Source organism: Lucilia sericata, unplaced genomic scaffold (assembly GCF_015586225.1).
Source record: "Lucilia sericata isolate MDLA Ls3-8-SP2 unplaced genomic scaffold, ASM1558622v1 Contig000901F_arrow, whole genome shotgun sequence".
Classification (NCBI taxonomy): domain Eukaryota; kingdom Metazoa; phylum Arthropoda; class Insecta; order Diptera; family Calliphoridae; genus Lucilia; species Lucilia sericata.
This window is the reverse complement of record NW_023994888.1, coordinates 33,716-50,606: the sequence shown is the minus strand read 5'-3', so window position 1 is coordinate 50,606 and position 16,891 is coordinate 33,716. Positions and strand designations below refer to the sequence as shown.

At 31.8% G+C, this 16,891-nt stretch overlaps 4 protein-coding genes across 4 annotated transcripts; 2 read left to right on the top strand and 2 right to left on the bottom strand.

Moving 5' to 3' along the window:
* Positions 1-21: 21 nt before the first annotated feature.
* LOC119608950 lies at positions 22-1,671 on the bottom strand. The gene has a single exon (XM_037963562.1). It carries the CDS (start codon positions 1,352-1,354, stop codon positions 83-85), a length of 1,272 nt encoding a protein of 423 aa, XP_037819490.1. The 5' UTR covers positions 1,355-1,671; the 3' UTR covers positions 22-82.
* Positions 1,672-2,064: 393 nt separating this feature from the next.
* Positions 2,065-6,538, top strand: LOC119608938 (CLK4-associating serine/arginine rich protein). The gene is made up of 7 exons (XM_037963541.1): positions 2,065-2,349; positions 2,411-2,508; positions 2,928-4,739; positions 4,829-4,958; positions 5,229-5,334; positions 5,438-5,543; positions 5,608-6,538. The coding sequence occupies exons 1-7, from the start codon at positions 2,251-2,253 to the stop codon at positions 6,332-6,334; spliced, it is 3,078 nt and encodes a 1,025-aa protein (XP_037819469.1). The 5' UTR covers positions 2,065-2,250; the 3' UTR covers positions 6,335-6,538.
* A 257-nt stretch (positions 6,539-6,795) lies between these two features.
* LOC119608944 (bolA-like protein DDB_G0274169) lies at positions 6,796-7,517 on the top strand. Its single transcript, XM_037963552.1, has 3 exons — positions 6,796-6,882; positions 6,936-7,147; positions 7,265-7,517. The coding sequence occupies exons 1-3, from the start codon at positions 6,849-6,851 to the stop codon at positions 7,412-7,414; spliced, it is 396 nt and encodes a 131-aa protein (XP_037819480.1). The 5' UTR covers positions 6,796-6,848; the 3' UTR covers positions 7,415-7,517.
* On the bottom strand, positions 7,431-9,096 carry LOC119608943 (protoporphyrinogen oxidase). The gene has a single exon (XM_037963551.1). The coding sequence runs from the start codon at positions 8,970-8,972 to the stop codon at positions 7,545-7,547; it is 1,428 nt and encodes a 475-aa protein (XP_037819479.1). The 5' UTR covers positions 8,973-9,096; the 3' UTR covers positions 7,431-7,544.
* Between the last annotated feature and the right edge of the window lie 7,795 nt (positions 9,097-16,891).

Genomic DNA, 16,891 nt, shown 5'->3' with positions numbered 1-16,891 from the left:
TTAAAGAAACGTATTTTTCTTTTCATTTACATATAAAAATAATTGTTTATTATTATCTTTGTTACAATATTAGAAAATTTTCTTATTTGAATGCGTGAAATTTCGAGGCACTATACGGTAAATATAAAGCATTAAATGTAGTAACTCTTGGATATTGTACTGCAGCCGATATTGATCTTCCAGATGTCGTTGTATTCGAACTATTGGTTTGTGTTGAGGCATTCGTCGTAAAACCACCTAAGACTAGGTGGTGTTTGGTCGATAAGTTGTGTGTAAAGCTATTATTATTATTCGTTCGTAATAAGTTTGACTTTGGTCCGCTAGATGAGGGCGTTGTATTTGAGGTGCCTAACTCACTGGTTGTTGATGTAGTTGTAGGCTGTGTGCTGTATTGCTGAATAACTTGTTGTCTACTTGATATGGATGGCAAAATAATTGAATTACGATTGTTAAAGAAACGGTTGGCTGCCAAGGGAACATGCCAAGCTGACCGGTGTCCTGTATGAAAACGGGAACGCGTTTTTTGTTCTTGTGCTACAGCTGCCGACTTGGCTTGTTGGATTTGTGTCAATTGTACAAAACTGGGATTTTGCTTTTGGCCCAAACTTCGAAATTTCCTTCTAGAGTCTAATACATTTAATATGGGAGGCATGCGAAAACGGTTGGTGTTAGTAGTGGCTAAAGGAACTTGTTGTAGGGGCGTTGGCGGAGAACGCATCGAATAAGAGGAGGTTGAGCTGGCACATTTTCTTTTATTGATTAGCGCTCTACTGGTTTCACGTTGACTTAATTTTAAAGGCACCGATTTAAGAGTAAAATTGTCCATTAGTTGACACAAGTTGTTATCCTCTTCCGACGACTTCTGTATGGGTGGTGTGGGAGTTATTGATACCTCCGCCATGCGATCTCTGGTTAAAGTTAATTTATCTTCAGTTTCTTCATCTTCTTCCTCAGATGTTAAATCAATACTAGGCAAGGATTCTATATCTAAAGAGTCTGTACTTAAATTTTTCATTTTATATTTGCTTTTATTTAGTAGTTGTGGAAATTTATTTTGCCAGTCCAAAATTTCCTTTCTCAAATCATCCTCTGCTGCTGTTAACGCCTCCAAACCACTCAACATTTTTTCAACTTTTTCCCATTCCATTTTGTTAATTTTGATTGCATCGTCAGCCCAGGGAATGGAACCAATAGAACTTCTATCTACACTACTGGAAGTATAAGGTACTTCCTGTAAATATCCTTGATTATCAAAATCTTCATCGTCCTCCTCATTTTCAAATAAATCGTCGTCTTCAAAACTGTTTGACTCCAATACTTTTGGTTTTAAATAAAACCCTAGACTAGAAGTCATGATACTTTTTAATTAATAACTTATTCCTTTTTTGTGGGCAGAACAACAGTGTAAGTCGAGCTTAATACATTGATTAATTACGTTTTTTTTTGTTTAAAAATAAAGAATTACACAAAAAATTATTTTTACACAATTTTTGTCTGACAGCAGCTGTTTTGTAAAATAATTGCCATCCTGGCAAAAAAAAACATAAATTCTCTCGAAGCTGCGCAGAAATACCTGTGTTTGTGTGTCGTGCACAGCACAGGGTATACAGAGGTGTCACGAGCAAAAGACTATTTCCCTCTCTTTCGCACAAAACGAATTCAATAATTTTTTTTAGCTGTATTTTATATACCACTTCTCACCAAACAATTTCAAAATCAAAAAAAAGCTGATTTTAGACTTTTTTAAATGTCAAAAGTGACAACTCTGTATACTTTGTGGTGCACAGCCAAATCTGGTGGTATCGCAGTAAAAGCAATTTAAGTGAGGTGACTGCGAGTGATAAATTGCGAAAATATTTCTATGTGGTTTCAATAAATGTCAAATTTTTTTCATATGTGATTTGACATTCTGGAAACATAAAAACATCCCTATGCTACTACCTAAACTAGGTGCAGGCACTCTCTCTTCTTAATATCCTGGCATAGTTGCTTCGAAAAGTATTTTAAATTTTTAGAAAAAAGTACTAAAATAAGCAAACGTGTAAAATCTGGCGCACAACTGACAGCTGTCAAGTAATGTAAAATAGAAGAATTTTCTGTGTGCAGCAGAGGTGTTTAATTTTTATTGCTCACGCAGATAAGTTTATTAATTTTTGTACAGCTTTTAAAAGAAATATTAAGGAATATATGTTTTAAAAAGAATATATTATTTTAATGTTACACAAGTTTGTATGTAATTAATATTTCAACATGTGGCATGAAGCCCGCAAACAAGAACGCCGCATACGCGGTCTCATTGTTGACTACAGACGCCGGGCCGAACGCAGACAAGATTTTTATGAAAAAATTGCAAGTATTTTTTAAAATTATAAATAAAATTGTAATTAATTGTTTATTTTTCCAACTTCAGCAAGCTGACCCCACACAATTCATACAAATTCATGGCAGACGTTGCAAAATACATTTGGATCCGGCCGTAGCGGCGGCCGGAGATGGAGCTGCAATCATGCAAGTGATATTGAATTTATTACTATTACATTATGTATTTTTTTTTATAGTGATATAAACCTAAAAAGGGTAGAAATGTAAACGTTTATTGTAGCAATTTCGTCCAGATTCCGGTTTTACAAACGAGCTTCATTTTATGAATTTGCAAAAAGATAAAAATGTGGGAACTAAAATAAGTTGCACAAATCTAAATAACGCTTTATATTACAATTGCATTCATCTTGCAACAACTTTTGTTTCCATTGTTTACAAATAAATTCTTTTATCTTTGGACATTTTGTTTGTTAAAACCAGTTCCCTAAACATGTTTAACTGCATAACTTCTGAAGTATATACATAAGTTTAAATAGCTAATTATTATACACAGGGGTTTCTTTTAACGTTTCTATTTCTATTTTCTTTGTATTTCAAAAAACTAGTGTTCCTTGGCAAGGCCAACATGACAACCTAATAGATCGTTTCGATGTACGTGCCCATTTAGATTATATACCTGCCATACCGAAAAGTTCGGATAATGATGTCGACGTATCTCAGGAAGAACGACAATGTAACTATGAACGTTATAGAATATTAGCTCAAAATGATTTCTTAAATGTGTCCGAAGAGAAATTTTTACATCAATTATATTTGGAAGAACAATTTGGCGCCAATGCACCATTGGAGGGTCAAAGTAACCAAGGTAAAAAGAAATCGCAGAAATCGGGCGCCGCCATAGGCTACTCTTATGATGATTCAACGGAAATTCCTCAGGATACCCAACAGCCTTTTGCTCATTTAAAGCATTCTACGTCTGTAGGAGTCGCAGGAGGAACTTCAATTGGTGCTGTATCTGCTGGCTCCACGAAGAAGACTGAAAATGATTCAGAATCAGAGTCGGACTCTGATATGGACATGGATGTTTCCATAGAAGTGTCGAAATTGGATACAAATCAGGCACATGAATTAAATGCCTGTGGTCGTAATTATGGCATGCTGAGTAATGATTTCTATTCCTATTTGACCAAAGATGCTGATGAAGCGGATGCATTGCGTTTGGCTAGAGTGGAGGAACGAGAAAAGATCCTATTAGGTGGCCGAAAGTCAAGAAGGGAAAGGCGAGCTCAAAAGGAGAGGCGTATTGCAAGGCGCCCTTTTAGTCCGCCAAGTTACGCGGCTAAAGAAGATGATATTGGAAAGGATGAAGAAAGCGATTCGAGGTCGCCTTCTCCTTCTGACACCACCGAGAAAATCACATACATCACATCATTTGGTGGTGAAGATGAATTGCAACCTCATTCTAAAATAACCATAACATTGGGTAAAGGATCGTCTACGTTGGGGGCAGCCTGTGTGGGTGCAAGTACTTCGGCTGCATTAGGACAAACAACCTACGCTCAAAAGGTAAAGGAGAATCTTGAGAAACTTAAACAATTAAATGCTACCTCGAAGAGAAGAAACACACGCAGCCGTAGCTACTCTCGTAGTAGATCGCTAAGTCGAACTCGTAAGCGTTCACGTAGATCGCCACGTGCATCGAGATCTAGAAGTACATCATACAAAAGGCATCGGAAAGTTGACAAAAGGTCTGTTTCTCGCTCAAGATCTAGATCACGATCAGTTAATAAATCACGCAGTTCCTACTCGAGAAGACATAGGGAAGGTTATAAGCGCTCCAGAACTAGATCACATTCTAGATCTCGTTCTAAATCTAGATCAAGACGTAGGCGCTATAACTCCTCATCATCTTCATCAACGTCAATAGCCAGAAGTTCCGTATCACCATTGCGCACAAATTACAAGTCAATCAGAAGATCTAAACGCAGTCCTAAGAAAATTTCGTTTACAAGGCGCAGATCACGTAGTACTTCAAACAGCAGGCGCAGCAGAACAAAAGATACAAAAGAAAAATCCAAATCTCCTCGTAAAGCCTTGGAAGCTACTCTTACTAAACAAACAGAAATTATAGTTTCCCCACTAACTACGCCATTGAAACCGGCCCTAACAAATCCTACACAACCTACTGTACCTTTACCTATCGAAGCAGCCGCCAGCAAACAATCATTGCCCATTGTAAATGTAATCGAACCTCCTCCTCCACCACTAAAGCGCTATTATGGTCGTAAAAAAGAGGAATATTCGTCTTCTGAAAGTAATTCAGACTCTGAAAATGAAGATGACGATGAAAATTCATCACAAGCCCCAAAAACTAAAGAAACTTTAGATACTCAAGAACTTATGGATATGGACACTACGTAAGTGTAAAGTTGACCCTCTGTGTTTTTTCTTTTTATTTTATTCAAGTTAAAAGCAAATTAAACTGTAAATATTATTTTAATTTTAGCTCTGAAAAGTCAAATCCTTTACCTTCAACTTCAACCTCATCATATAAGGGAAAACAACATCAGCAAACGCCGCAGCAAACAGGCAAATATGGCTCCAACACGTCCAATAGTAATGCTCCCGAAACCAAAGTCAGTAAGAACCAACAAATAAATTCAAGCCTCACACACCAATATATCTATGTATATGGGGACCACAACCTGTCTAGAGAAATTAACGAATCAAAATCCACAAAAACTACTCTTACCATATATTATGACCTTGACGTAAATAACTTACAAGACCGTTTAGGATTTCATTTAGAATATCATACGTTTTTTAGAGACATATTTTACCGGACCAAAGGCACTCTTAATCACGATAGAACATGTTTGTTAATTATTTAAAGTGACTTCTTACAGGGTTCTTCTGGAAGTGGAGGTTGTGTTGGTGGCAGTAGCAGCAGTGGACGTTTAAATTTACGGGAACGACTAAAAAGGAAAATGCAGAATTTGCTTAATAAGCAATGTAAGCGAGTGTACAGTGTGGCACCAATTAAGCCTTTATTTTTTTTCAACATTCCAAAGATATTGATGTACTTTTTTCTTCTTTTTAATATTCAAAATTACAGATAAAGCCGACAAAAAAGCTGAGATTGAGAAAACCGAGAGGGAAAGACAATTACAACAGGAAAGAGAGGAGGAAATGCGTGAATTATCTATAAAATTACGCAGAAGGTCTGTTGCTTTTTCTTATTAAGATGAAAGCAAAATAATGACAATATTTTTGTAAAAATTTCAGACAAAGAGAGTTACGTCATCGTTATGGGTCGCAAAATAGTAAAGAATCAGATAGTGATAATTCGGATACAGCTGAAGCTACCAAATCTAAACGTAGCAAATCACGTAGCAGCGAGCGTTCTAGTGTTAAAGCCACTAGACGTCGTAGTCGTGAACATAAGCGCAAATCACCTTTAACATTAAAACGTTCATCAAGTCGTGAGCGTAGACGGTCGCCAAGTCGTTCTAGTAGACATCCGAGATCACGCTCTCAATCTCGTAGCAGACGTAGCAACTCTAGGCGTCGAAGACGTAGTGTATCGCGTCCAAGACGTCATCGGGAGCCAAGCTATGAGAGATCTACACGTTATAATACTGAACGTTCACGTTATGATGATCGCCGTAGACGATCAACATCTAGAAACGAACGTGATCGAGATAGAGATCGAGAACGGGATCGAGATAGAGACAGGGATCGCAATCGCAATAGAGATAGGGATCGTGATAGTGATAGACAAAGGTATTGGGGTAGTAGCGGCACCTCTGATCGCTATCGCTCCGACAGAGGTGGTGATGGACGAGAGCGTTCGGATAGAGATAGACATCACCGGGATCATCGTGCTGGTGAAGGTTCTCAACAACCTGCTACTACAAGTGGTACTACCTCTTCAACGTCTGCTAGTACGACAAGTCGTAGTCGTGTTGTTATTTCAGCTCCACCGAAATTGAAAAAATTGGTGGATTATTAGTGTCTAATTTCGTAAGGATTGCATTAAGTAATTCTAATTATGATTTTTCCCCTTTTCTTAAATTTTCATTTATTTTTCATTTTTCTTTAAGTTTAAAGATTTTCTTATGAAAATTAAAAATAAAGATACATATGGTATGTACTTGTTAAATTTTAAAAATCAGCGTTAACTTAAAAACAAAATTTTGAAAATAAAACGTTTTTTAAAATATTAAGAAAAGACTTGTTTGTTACACTGTAGGAACATTTATTTCCATCATGGTTTGTTATTAGATATAATTGAAGCCAGAAAAAAACCGGACCTGTTATATATTCTTTGTCTTGTTGATTGGTAATTTTTAAAAACATTTAACGTCTTTTTTGTTAAGCTAAATGAAGTTTTAACGATGTTTTACTGTAGATTAATAAACATATGTTTTAATGGTTGCAGTAAAAAAGTACTAGTACTTTTTATTCACAAATTTGTACAACTCTATGACTGTCATAATCAACAACAACAAATAAATAACACAAAAATGATAAATATTAGCCGTTTATTAATGAAAAGACGTAAGTTTCGATAAATTATTAATAAGAAAAATATATAAAACTTTATTTTGTAGCCTTTGTACAATTACAAAATAAAATGAGTACTATTGGTGAACATAAAGGACCTGTAGCGGAAGCCATTTCCATGGCCATAACAGAAAACTTACAACCGGTGCACTTGGAAGTGATAAATGAATCCTACATGCATAATGTGCCTAAAGGAGCTGAAACACATTTTAAAGTTTTAATAGTTTCGGAAAAGTTTGAAGATCTACCATTGATAAAGGTAAATGAAAGTAACGATTTACATACATACATTAGGGTGGCCCCTATGCATGGAAAAATTATTTAATTTAAAACTTAATAAATTGTTTAAAAATATTCTATCATTTTTGGTTTTCAGAGACATCGTTTGGTTAATCAAGTGGTTAAGGAAAAGTTAGACGATCTTTTTCCACATGCCTTATCTATAGAAGCCAAAACACCCAAACAATGGCAGCCTTCATATACCGTAGAACCCAGTCCCAACTGCAGAGGAGGTTTTGGCAAATAGATAAAAGAAAATGCTGTTTCCAATTTTCCCATATGTTTTGTTAATTCTATTAATTAAATCTTACATAAAATAAATGTAACGTTAACAAATTATTCTAAATATACAAAACTCGCTTTAAAAATGATCTCTTTTAGACTAAAGGCAGTTCCTCTACACTTTTTCTGGCAGAAAGTATAACATCATTTATACCAACACCATCGTATGCTGATCCACATAATGACAAAGGCAATTTATAGCGTTGTATATAACGTCTTATATCCTCCACCCTTTGCTTGTGTCCCACATTGTATTGTGGAATACATTTTTTCAAAATGTGAACCCTAGTTGTTTTCGGCTCCTGATGTATACCCATTATACGTTGCAGCTCATTTAAGGCTATGTCTAAAAGTTCCTTTTGTGTAGGATTTCGGCCAAAGTATTGCTCAAACCATTTACCACCCATCATGACCGTAAGCACGGTATTGTCTTGCATATCAAAACAGCAACTATCGAATATTACACCCAAAATAGGTCTTCTTTCTACGGGAGGAACTAAGAAACCAAAGGCAGGCTGTTTTAACAAGTCCTTATTGTTGTACTGTAAATTGATTACAGCTACATCCACATAGGGTATGGCTAAAAGTTGGCCTGCCAAACCAGGATGTTGATTTTTAAGGCAAGCAGCTAGTTTATAACTAGGTATGGAACTAATAACATGTTCCGTCTCTATCTCTTGGTCCTTAATATTTAAGCGAGCCCCGTTTGTAGAGAAAACCATGTCTTTGCATTCTGAGCTTAAATTTACCTCCACATTATGAGCCTTTAAATAATCATTTATGCGTTTGGGTAAATTTTCTAAACCATCTTTTACACTGTACATGCTCCATTTTTCTTTCTTAGCTTCGGTAAATAAATTCGGTTCCTTTTCGCTAAATAAGTCCAAAGCTTTACTGTCTTTTTTATTGTTATACATGCTACTCATAAGCATACCTTTAACTACGCCACCATATTTTTGTTCCGTTTCAAATAGATCATTCATTAAAAAACGTACACTTATCTCTTTGGCATCGCCGGCACATATACCACAAATCATGGGGCTTATAGCATAGTCGGCAATCTCCGCACCAAATCTTCTATGTACAAAATCGTATATGGACTCATCACCGTATTTAATTCTTTTGGCGCCAGATTTTAAATCATTCCATATTGCCATCATCAAGGGTTGTGTAAAAGGTGGAATGGTTTTTAAGGCACCACCCAAACTATTTGGCAGCATACATAATTGTCCCTTAGCATAGATCATACGATTTTTAGCAGCTGCATGTGTAGACTTTATACCCTCTATAGGTACTTGTAAATCCTCTATCAACTCTAAAGTATTAGCTCCTTGCATACCCTTAGGACGGATTGTTCTTGGTCCTGCTTCAAATATGAAACCTTTTTCTTTATGTTTTTCTGTACGTATCCAGCCACCTATACGATTGGAAGCTTCAAAAATAGCCGTAGGTTGTCCAAATTTTTTCAACAAATAATAACCGGCCGAAAGGCCACTAATACCTCCACCCAAAACAATGGGCATAGTTACATATATTTGAATATATTTTATAAATTTATAAAATATTTTTAAAACAAAACCTTAATAATACGAGAAAAATTAATTAAACAAATTGAACACTAAACTTCAAAGAATGACAACACATAGTTTGTTGTTATCAGTTTGACATTTGTTTGTTTGTTTACATTTTTCAACTGTGAACAGTCATAGAAAATTGTTCGTTGAAATATATAAATATTTGAAAGCTTTCATGCTGTAGTGTATAATTTTAAAGCATACTTTAAGGCATTTTTAAAAGTCGTTAACTTAGTGGTTTTAATAAAGTGTTTCAAAACAAGTAAAAAGTCTATAATAGCCTTTGGTGAAACTTATATACTCTTCACCATAGTGTGTTTAAAAAAAGATTAATTTCAATTTATTTCATTTTTTACCGACTCTATACGCAAAGCAATAAAACCAATACAAATTCAAACATACGTTATTTTCCAATAAGCAATGTTATTGTTGCTTTTGTGTCAAATCATGCAAAAAGTTGTCTTTTTTGAGGAAATTTTCAGAGATTGTCTTGGATTTTTGCTGATATCTCCGTTATTTATGGACGGATTTGGCTGATTTTAAATAGAAAACTTTTCGAAAGTATGTCTATTGTGGAAATTACAAACGGAATGACTAATTTTTATAGATGAAGGGTATAATTAGAATTCAATTTTTTAAATGACTTCATACAAATTGCAAAATTTCCCTTTTTACAGTCGAAATAGTATAAGTACATAATTCATAAATTAAACAGAAATAATATGCTTGCCCTTTCATGTCCTTTCATGTTATAAATCTTTGTAATATTTTCCTTTATTTACAATGAAATACATCTAACTAATCAATTTACTTAACATCACACATAACTAAGCCAAATAGAACTAAAAGCTGTTTCAAAGATATTTTTTTTTAAATCGAAAAAATAAATGCAGAAATCTTTGTAACAACATTGTTAAAAAAAATAAATGCTAATTGAAAACATGACAGCATGCCAACATTTCTTCATAAACTTTTGCTTCTTTCTGCCGCTCAGCAGGACACATGACATAGAGGCGAGAAGTAGGATGTTGTGGAAATGTTGTTGTTCCTGTTTCAATTGTATGGGCAACCTCCCCCTCGCAATTTGAATGTTGTGTCTGTCAGTCTACACATACAAACATGCATATACACTCTTGTATAGTTAAAATCATAATAAACAAGCAAATAGTATGTATGTATATGAACTAGTAAATGTTAGATAAAAAAATTTTAGATAAAAACCGGAAATAAAATCTATAAAATAAAGGAAACAAATGTATGTATTTGTGTATAAGCGTTTATTTAAATATTCGTTGTGTTCGTATTGTTGTTGGTTAAATAACGTAACAATAACAAAGCGGAAAAATATCATAACAAATGAAAACAAACAAACACTTATACTCTAATACTTTCTCTCTTTCTCACGGTTTTATTTGCTTTTATGAAATGAAAATATACAGAGACAAAGTAAAATCAAAATATTAAACATGTAAATTACACGCACACTCTCTTAATCATTAATATCATCTAAAAGAATGGCAACAAAAAGGAATAATAAAATTAATAAAAATAGAGTTGTGTATTGTTATTTAGGAATAATTTCTCCTAAATTTAACAATAATAAAGGCCACAATTATTGCTAAAGTATAATTTAAAAGAATGTAGAGAAGTTTTTTATTACAGTCGTATGATATTTATTTTTGAGTTGAAATTAATATTCATCATACGCCTGTTGGTTCATCAGTTGTAAAGATAACCTAACAAACGTTTTATTTTGTTAATTATTCGGTTTCTCGTAAACCATTGGAGGTATCGTAACGAAATTTCACACAGTTTCAGTTGAGATATTTATGAGTTGATTTATATTAGCTTGTCTTCGTAACTGGAATTGAGGATTTTGTGTGGTCCGCCCAAAGTTGACACTCTCTGATGTATTTTTTAAATTCATTAAAAATTCATTTATGATTAGAATTAAGAAAAAAATAATATATAGAGTCCTTATGTTTTTAATGATACCAAATGCTTCTATAAAAATTTCATATTTACTCTTCAGGAAATCTTGAAACTTTGTTTTCTTTTGAAATTCTTCATAATTTGTAAGAAAAATCCATTTCTTAAATTATTAAAGAACGTTTTACTTTTAAGGATTCTTTATAAATATAAATTTCTTTGTTTAGTCTTATTCTATTTCCCAGTATCTTAAGCTAATCCCGTTTTTCCCACGCTTTAAAACCTATGGCAATAGCACTCTAAAACCCAAAAAGGAAGGATGAAATTAAACCAAAAAATAATAGAATCAAAAAATTATAACCAAGCTGAAAATAACAAGAAATAAGCACAACAACAAATAACTTATTGATTCGGAAAATTCCTATAGAAACAAAATGTCAAAGAACGAACATTAATAGAGCTTTTTTCGTGTTTTATCTTGACACAAAGTAAAACACACAGCAAACACAGAACCTGGCCAAGAGATAGAGACATGCACACAGAGAAAGAGAGAGTGTGAAAACGAGAGAAAGCCAAGCACATAAGCAGGCTTTAGTTATAGAAGAAAAATAAACCCCTAAAAATATGTGACATGAATAAACTGTGTCAGAAATGTTTTAACTGCTGTCGTGAAAGGTTCGTGAAATAAAAATAACGGTCGCGTGTTGAAGTGTCGTTTTGTGTAAATCTAGAATATTGTATAAAATACATATACATACAAAATAATGTGTGAAAATTTTTGAAATCTAGAAGGAAAAAATGGAAATTAAATAATTTTTTAACAAATTTTGAAGCAAAATTAATAAAGAATTTAAAAGTTTTTTAATGCGAAAAGTAAATATCTACAAAAACACCAAAAAATTTTGGCAAAAAAATGCTTTGAAAAAGAATTTTCATAAAAATATATATGTATAAGGACTTATACATACATATACATAACTTGTGTGTATATAGGAATTTGAAAATTATTTTAATTTAATTTTTTGCCCAAAAAAGTGCTTTAAACAAAAAATAACTAAAATTTTGAAAATTTATAAAAGATATAAAAAAAGTCAATTATATAAAATTAAAAAAAATCAAACTTAATCGGGTCTTAGGTTTCTATACTTTAAAATATCTATAGATATTTCTATATATGTATATGGAAACGGGAAAACGATTATACATACACACACATACTCTCAGCGAGTGTACAGGCAGGCAGTCAGAGCCAAACACCAGTACACTTTTTCTCATAAACGAGTCAAAAATGTAGGTGAACCAACAACAAAATCGTTTAAACAGATACTAACAACTCCCACCTTCGTATTATTTCATTGAACCCTATAAAGAGCAAGAACTACAAAAAAGGAAAAATAAAAAAACAAAAACATCTATTAGTTCTAATTTTTTTTATTTCTTACTTTTTTGTTTTTACTTAATTTTTTCTTCAATTTTTATTTATTTTTTTTTTATTTACCAGCAGGGGACTTAAAAACTATTTAATAATGAATGTGAATGTTGCAAGTAGTAGGAAAATATCGTTAAAGAAAATACTATTCAAAAAGAGTTACGATTTGATTTTGTAACTAAGTACTAGGTGCTTTGTTATTTTTTTCTTTGTATGATTCGTTTTTCTTATATATAGTATTCTTTGGAAATTTTTTTTAGGTCAATTGATGTTGACTACAATGTGAAGAAATAGAAAAATATAAAAACCAGTTTGTTATGGGGCGCAATTGTGGTTAAGAGAAATTGTTTAATATCAAATGCTTTTGGTATTTTTTCAGCCGGAACAAATTGTATCTATTAAAGTTTTTTTATTTCCTCATATTAGTGGTGGATAAGGACTAAAGTATGTATTTGGGAAATGGATTAGTTTTTGAAATGAATCATAGTTCTGTTGTGAGTAAAGCTAACATTTCAACATTATATTTATTCAAATTCAGTTTATTTGACTAATTTTATAAGTTAGGCGGTTTGCTGGTAAGAAAAAAACTTTTTTGTAACCATGCATTTTATTTATATTCATAATTCATGAACTATTGGAAATATTGTAACGAAAATTCAAATAATCGGAATTGAGTAGGTATTTTCCAGTTAACTTTCAGTTGTTTGGCTTTGAAGATTTATGATCCGATTAAAGCATATTTTTAAATACAGATAACCCTTCAAAAGATCTGCAATATACACTCATACATCTACAGTAGAGTTTCTGAGCAAGGGAAAATTATAAATATTATTTTTTGAAAGGGTCTTCAGTGCCTTACCAGCGATTGAAAATACTGATCTCAAAATAAATTGTAAAAAAAGTTTTTTTCTTCTCTCAAAAATGCCCTAACTTTGAGCTTATTGCGGGAAAAATAATCATAAAACTTTTCTAGAGAACTTTTAATTCAAAAATTTACCTTTAGTGCTAAGAGGTTAGATAAGAGGCATAAGAAATAAAATTTCAACTGACAAGAGAAAACGTAAAATAATTTGATCAACATTATTTGTCGTTAAGTTTATCGTAAAGAGCTAAAAGTCTTTTTATAGACCAAAAGTACTCAAAATAAGAAAAGCTGTGAAGTCCATTTTAATAAACTTTTTGTGTACAAATTTTACAGAGATCGGTATTATATATCACAGGTATTCCCCTATTCAGTACGCATCGTTTGAGAGATATGTCAACAAATACTGAGAAACTGTAATGTAAAGAGTTTCTATTTTATCAAGATATCCCAATCCCAATTTGGCTTCTGAATTACTCCATCGTGTATTACTCCATCGATATCGTGTCCTAGATTTTGAAGAAATTCAATCGGTCTTCTTCCTTCCTTAAGTGTGTTTCCAGTGGGTTAGTGGTTAGTGTTGTGCTAACTAACTAACTAACTAACTAACTAACTAACTAACTAACTAACTAACTAACTAACTAACTAACTAACTAACTAACTAACTAACTAACTAACTAACTAACTAACTAACTAACTAACTAACTAACTAACTAACTAACTAACTAACTAACTAACTAACTAACTAACTAACTAACTAACTAACTAACTAACTAACTAACTAACTAACTAACTAACTAACTAACTAACTAACTAACTAACTAACTAACTAACTAACTAACTAACTAACTAACTACTAACTAACTAACTACTAACTAACTAACTAACTAACTAACTAACTAACTAACTAACTAACTAACTAACTAACTAACTAACTAACTAACTAACTAACTAACTAACTAACTAACTAACTAACTAACTAACTAACTAACTAACTAACTAACTAACTAACTAACTAACTAACTAACTAACTAACTAACTAACTAACTAACTAACTAACTACTAACTAACTAACTACTAACTAACTAACTAACTACTAACTAACTAACTAACTAACTAACTAACTAACTAACTAACTAACTAACTAACTAACTAACTAACTAACTAACTAACTAACTAACTAACTAACTAACTAACTAACTAACTAACTAACTAACTAACTAACTAACTAACTAACTACTAACTAACTAACTACTAACTAACTAACTAACTAACTAACTAACTAACTAACTAACTAACTAACTAACTAACTAACTAACTAACTAACTAACTAACTAACTAACTAACTAACTACTAACTAACTAACTAACTACTAACTAACTAACTAACTAACTACTAACTAACTAACTAACTAACTAACTAACTAACTAACTAACTAACTAACTAACTAACTAACTAACTAACTAACTAACTAACTAACTAACTAACTAACTAACTAACTAACTAACTAACTAACTAACTAACTAACTAACTACTAACTAACTAACTAACTAACTAACTAACTAACTAACTAACTAACTAACTAACTAACTACTAACTAACTAACTAACTAACTAACTAACTAACTAACTAACTAACTAACTAACTAACTAACTAACTAACTAACTAACTAACTAACTAACTAACTAACTAACTAACTAACTAACTAACTAACTAACTAACTAACTAACTAACTAACTAACTAACTAACTACTAACTAACTAACTAACTACTAACTAACTAACTAACTAACTAACTAACTAACTAACTAACTAACTAACTAACTAACTAACTAACTAACTAACTAACTAACTAACTAACTAACTAACTAACTAACTAACTAACTAACTAACTAACTAACTAACTAGACCTAACTAACTAACTAACTAACTACTAACTAACTAACTAACTAACTAACTAACTAACTAACTAACTAACTACTAACTAACTAACTAACTAACTAACTAACTAACTACTAACTAACTAACTAACTAACTAACTAACTAACTAACTAACTAACTAACTAACTAACTAACTAACTAACTAACTAACTAACTAACTAACTAACTAACTAACTAACTAACTAACTAACTAACTAACTAACTACTAACTAACTACACTACTACTAACTAACTACCTAACTAACTAATTACTACTAACTAACTAACTAACTAACTAACTAACTAACTAACTAACTATCTAACTAACTAACTAACTCTCGTTAACTAACTAACTAAACGATCTTTCAGATGACATAACTAAATTTATAAACAATGTCAAAAACTGAGGTTTTCCTAATCTTTGCAACCCGATATATCGAAAGCATTATGTGTGAGGAATTTACACTTTGGTTTTTGGGTCCGGTTTAATTTTAACCCTATTTTCCCTATATAAAGCATTCTCCTACCAATAGACATAACTTTCAATTACATTAATAAATAGTGGGATTAAAACATCTTCAAATTTGTAAAACGTTTAAATATAATATCAAAAATAACCATTGGAATGGATTGAATCTATAGAGAAACCAAAAATCAGTTGGTATTCATTAAGTTACTGGTTTAAAGAGACATAAAGGCACCCAAAACCGGGGTTTTCAACTTTCAAAACAAGATTATTGTTTTACTTGGCAGCACTTACCAAATAATTGTATAACTTCCGAGGTATTTTTTGACTTTATGGTGTAATATTTATATAATTTGTTATTGAGATAAATTTTTCTCTGAAAACAAGTTTGAAGTTAGATAAAATAAGTTTCAAAATTGGAATTAATCACTTTAACACCTATGGGCATTTTATGCTAGTTTTAGGTTTCTATACACTACAACTATTTGCTACTTATGTAGAATTTGACACGTTATAATTTCACGGTACATATATATATTTTTATAAAAAAACTTCGATTTTTTTATACTTTTATTTATTATTTATTAAAAATAATTTCTAATAATCAATCAAATCAAACATTTTGTTAGAGAAAACGGTTTTATTGTAACCAAGCATGCATGTAAAGATACATACATGTATGTAAGAGTTTAAAAAATATACATACATGTGTATGTATGTATATGTTGTATGTATGTAAATGTGTCTGTGTTAGGACTTCATTTTTATTCCGCATGAAAAAGGGATAATAATAAAATAATAAAAATTTTATCAAATAATTTCTATTTCTACATGATGGATGTATGTATGTAAATATCTACATTAGTATGAGTGTAAGACGAGAGGAGAAAAGTTAAGCAAAAAATAAATAAATAAAAAAAGTAGGGTTCGTTCGTATAAATGGCCGAAAGGAAAAAACTTGGTCACATAGACACATTGTCTATGTATAAGACGGGGTTATAAACATATATGTATGTGTAAGTGTATGAGTGTGAGTATTTACGTGCAACGAACGTTTATGTACTTGATAACAAAAAAAGGAAAGACAAAACAAAAAGTAGGGCAGTGTGTTTTTGTTTTCATTTTCCTTTATCTGTTTGTTTTCATGCTCTTTTATTGTTCTTTCCATCTCTCTGTATCTCTCTCTCTGCAGTGCTAACAAAAGCTATTTGCTCTCCATAAACCGAGAAATTGAAAAACAGGCAACCAGGCATTTTATGTTTA